Genomic DNA, 4,711 nt, shown 5'->3' with positions numbered 1-4,711 from the left:
TCCTACAGATACAGGTCCATAGTGCACCACTTTAAAAGTATTTTACACGCTGTCGACGAGTTTTGACATACACTTTTCGTCGAGATGTGTTTATTTATCACAAATGCAATGACAATAAGTAGCTCAAATAATGCACGATTATAGGTAATACAAGAATTGTCGACAATTCCATTTTGACCATTTTTGGGAAATTGATTTAGAAATTGAACCGTTTCCACTATCCTGCGAGCATGCTGCGACTTTGCAGTGAGCCAATAGCTTATTAATATTTGTGATTTTGAATCGGCTTATTCCTTCATAAGTGTGAATATTCCTATGAAATATGATGTTCTGTTCTGCTAAATAGTTTTCGTGAAGAGGAGCTAAATTACTCAGACAAATCTGGTTAGAATAATATGAAAGGGTAATATAATATAAAAATAATAAATAAAAAAATTAAGTCTTTCATAACTTACCTGCATTCAATGCGAACATCAGTTCCTTGAGGTTTTCGAATTTCTTTTATTTTCTTGTCTATCACAGGCGGTTCTAAAAACAACAAATTTGTTAGCAACTTAAGTACTACAGAGTAATTTTAATGAACCTAAAATGTCTTAACACACACTTTTGTCATTAAAACAATTTGTAAATTTTTAATATAATATAATCGCATTTTAAACCACTTAGGTCTATCTTACTTTAGAGATTTTTTTTTGTTTCAATATTTCAGTTTTCAATATTTGTATCAGACCTTAGAGCCTAAGCAGCACTAAATAGCCTACCGAGAACTTTTATTTCGTAAGTGATTGTTTTCTTGCCACCAATGTTATTCGCTTCGCAAACATATCGTCCTTCACTGTCATGTTGTATTGCTCTTAACGATAAAGAGCCTGATGGATCCGCTGCTCTGAAATCAAATACATAAATGCAGTTAATTGAAAGCTGAATAAATTAACCTAGCACTCTGGAAACAAAAAGTTAGTTACACTTTTTGCCCTCATATTCATAGACGTCTTTAGTGTGTACCTATTTAATTTAAGATCATTTTTAAGATTTAGTTTTATATTAAAACGTGCTAACTTCAGTTTCCGGGATTGTATTGACGTATTGGAGCTGTAGAAAACCCATGTAATGTCTGGTTTTGGGAATCCATCTACGACACAAGGAAGTGTGACGTTCCCGCCTATTGTGACGTCTTTTCGGCTTTCTACAGGGGATTCGATTTGTGGTGGTTCTGTTGACAAAAACAAATCGTTATACATAATATACCTTTACTAATAGACCACGGGTATTAACTTGCAGCACTCTTGACGAACATTATGTTTACCTCCTTCCGTTTCCTCTTATCCATTATTATTATCATACACGCTCACGTTTTCAGCTAATGTGGCTCTGACTTTATAAAAACCGTACCCTGTAACTTTCTTTAAGAGCACACGCTCATTGGGCCACGAGTGGCGGCCACAAGTTACAGACGAGATTTTTTATACATTTAAGGCTGAAGCTGGTGGTTTCAGTGTACTTTATGTTTATTGGGCAAAAATTTGATTTTAACGACTTGTAGCGTCTTTTTGACCCATAAAATTTACTTTAAAATGAAATTCTTGACCTGTCATTCAAAGTAAATCTAAAGTTAAAAATAAAGTTCTAATCGTATGTGCTATTTTTCATGTTAACGCTGGTGACACCAACGTCGAATTTGGCAAAATGGATGATTTCTAGCCACACTGATGGCCGAATCCAGCCACTCGACAGTGGTTGCCACTGGTGGCCGCGTCTAGTGGCTTGACTAGGCCACTAGAGGTCGCGTTTAGTGACTAGTGATCCAGTGCGCGGGGGCACTAAGAAAAAATTATACTCACTGAAAATCAGCACTCGGGTTGTTCGATTTCTCGTGGCATGTTTGTTGGTAGCTTGGCACCTGTAGGTGCCGCTGTCAGTTAATGTTGCTTTAAACCTATGATAAAGTGTACATCAAACGGTTTTTTAATAAGCATAAGAATTTATTGGTTGAGATGAAATAAAATTATTTTATTTGCATAAGATATGGTTAAATAAAAGTTTACAAAGGTGTTATTAATTAGTGCAGCATTTCTTAGGGTGCGTACAAATCTGGCGAATTACGTAGTGCGATCTGTTCGCGCGCCACTCTCGCGCCGCATATACTAACATGTATTCATCTGCACGCATGCAGCGCGTTCGCGGCGCAATCGCTAGATCTGTACGCACCCTTACCGTTCATCGGCATGCAAAAATTTTAACTTACATTAAACAAAGATATTCTAGTTTTTAATATGTACCTACTACCTAACTATAAGTTTATCAGGTGTATTCTAAAATTATAAAAACTTTTTGAAAGCCGATTCTCTAATTTCCTGCACATTCGATTTGTCGGCAATACTTTCAAATCATTCGGTATTTTATTAAGGGTAGTATTTAATCGCTTACCAAAAAGCAGGTTTTTTCACAACCAAATATGCCACTTCCCCAACAAAAGTACTGATTGCACATCAAATATGTACATCAAAAGAAAATTAATTTAACATTATGTACTAATATTAATGAATAACATTTTATCGCAATGCGTATCGCACTGCCAATACAATAGTGTTGTAACTCAAAATATGTGAAATTTACTATTATATCATTACTGAACGTAAACTTGATTCTCTACACTTCAAAACAACCGTCGTCGTTAGAATATTGTAAGAAACAATCAAAAGACATCTACTTAACTCAAAATGAGACATACTTTATGTGAGCGAGACTGGCCAAAATAATCCTTATTCAAAACATGAAATTATTAATTAAATTTTTATTGAATTGATATTCAATTATTTTTTGTGAAATTACTCCACTAGTTTGTTATAATTATTAATACAAAGATCGAACACTCAGAAAAAATTCCTTCGATCCGGTCGGATTCGAACCGACGTCTTCTTGCATACCGATGAAATTATTTTTTCCATTTTATCGTTAAATATATTTGATAAATTGTTTAAGTGTCTATAATAAACTATAACATATAAATTTTAATAATTTTTTTGCAGGAAGTGAGTAATTCGTTTTTCATCGATTCTGAGAAAGTCCTCTTTTTGAGTTACAACACTATTGTAATAGCAGTGCGATATCTAATATCTAAATACATATCTCATATTTCTGGCACACAACAAACGTATGCCCACAACTTTATGAGAAAAAACATACCCATTTCACTAAAAGGTACGTCAGTCTACCGGAATGAAACACCATTTTATTAGACCATTATGGTCTAATTGTACAATTTGTCCAAAACAATAAGAAGCTTTCGCAGGACGTCCACGTTTACTTTTCTGTCCGATTAGAACATTTTTGGCGTCTGCTGGTACATACATGAGCCGGATCGCAGGCCCTACAACATGACTGTTTGCATTTATAGTTTTTGAAAAAATTAGGGCAGTTTCATTTGCACAGCGTTCTAGCTTGTTCTTTATTCGGGCATATTATACAAGACTCAAGGTTGTATACGAAAGTAATAAAAGGTCCCGATTATTTTCAGTAAATTAGATGACATTTTTGAAATAATGTTAGGCAATATGTATTATTCGTTATATCATAAATATATTTGTTATACGTGATTCATTGTATAAACGAAGATAATTTGTGGAGCAACTTTTGAGAAAAATTACGGTAATTTTGTTAAAATAATTGTTATTTCGTTTAGAGTTAATTTAAGTTGATGTGCAATCAGTATTTTTGTTATGTAAACCACATTTTTGGTAAATAAATGAACACATTCGTTAAACACTGGGTAATTAGCAGAGGTCTAGTTTTGATACATGTTTTTAAATTAATTTTGATACTAGTTTTGTTAGACTGTTGTTTTATTACGTAGTGAAATATTTTTTTAGATGTGAAAGTTATTGGAATAATGAACATAATTTTATATGTATTAAGTTTTGTGATATGCACTTCAATATTTCTCTTTTATTAAATATTTTAATACCCACGCTGTAACAATTTCTTTGAAATAGTGCAGTTTGAGAACAATACTTAGGTCTAGCACCAATCTATCTGGATTCTATGTACTTCTGGGATTGTTGAATTTTAAATTTTACGTTAGTAAACCCAAATTGCTTTATTGCATTGTAACTTACTTCAAACTGTGAGCTTTATCAATGCTGAGACGTTTAGAATCAATTCCCGTGTCATTGACAAACCATATAACTTCAGGGGCAGGTTCACCTTCCACGCTGCAATGGATTGTTATTTTATCACCTTCTTCTGCTATGATTTCTCCATTATCTTCTTCAAAGTTTGGTGGAACTAGAAGTAAATTATTAACCCTTCAGCAGCTACTTTTTGTTGAAATTTTTTAAAGACAAATTTTCTTACACTAACAATACGGGCAATGTAGGAGGCGTAGTACGAGTGACGTGTATTTCTAATCTAAGTCGTAGGATATAGCGGTACAACAAAATCACCTTTATACATTTGCCTTTACATGTTACCCTTTAAAGAACCTGATAAATTGAAAATATTATGCATACATGTACTTACAATCCACAATAATATCCGTATAATGAGTATCAATACCCACAATGTTGTGAGCATCACAGCCGTACTTGCCCGATATTTCTGTCGATATGTTATAAACAATTATGTAATCTCCTGATGCATCAATTTCCTTAAGTCCTTCGCGTGTCTTGAGAAACCAACGAATTATAGGTTTTGGTTTGCCTTGAAGCATTCT

General features: G+C 33.6%; 1 protein-coding gene and 1 long non-coding RNA gene across 2 annotated transcripts in view; both read right to left on the bottom strand.

Moving 5' to 3' along the window:
* The window catches only part of LOC113232580 (immunoglobulin superfamily member 10-like), a 15,612-nt gene extending 15,138 nt beyond the window's left edge, over positions 1 to 474 (bottom strand). The window contains exon 1 of the mRNA XM_026467348.1: positions 456 to 474. Coding sequence (XP_026323133.1) covers positions 456 to 474 — 19 coding nt within the window. The remainder of the gene's footprint in view (positions 1 to 455) is intronic.
* A 44-nt stretch (positions 475 to 518) lies between these two features.
* LOC113232532 lies at positions 519 to 1,075 on the bottom strand. The gene is made up of 3 exons (XR_003310636.1): positions 1,060 to 1,075; positions 762 to 886; positions 519 to 528 (listed from the first exon to the last, which is right to left on the bottom strand). It is a non-coding gene; the product is annotated as an uncharacterized LOC113232532 (long non-coding RNA).
* Positions 1,076 to 4,711: the final 3,636 nt, after the last annotated feature.

This window comes from Hyposmocoma kahamanoa, unplaced genomic scaffold (genome assembly GCF_003589595.1).
Source record: "Hyposmocoma kahamanoa isolate Upper Pololo Valley unplaced genomic scaffold, ASM358959v1 76, whole genome shotgun sequence".
Taxonomy (NCBI): Eukaryota; Metazoa; Arthropoda; class Insecta; order Lepidoptera; family Cosmopterigidae; genus Hyposmocoma; species Hyposmocoma kahamanoa.
Note: the sequence above shows the minus strand (reverse complement) of the source record. Positions and strands in the feature narration are given on the sequence as shown.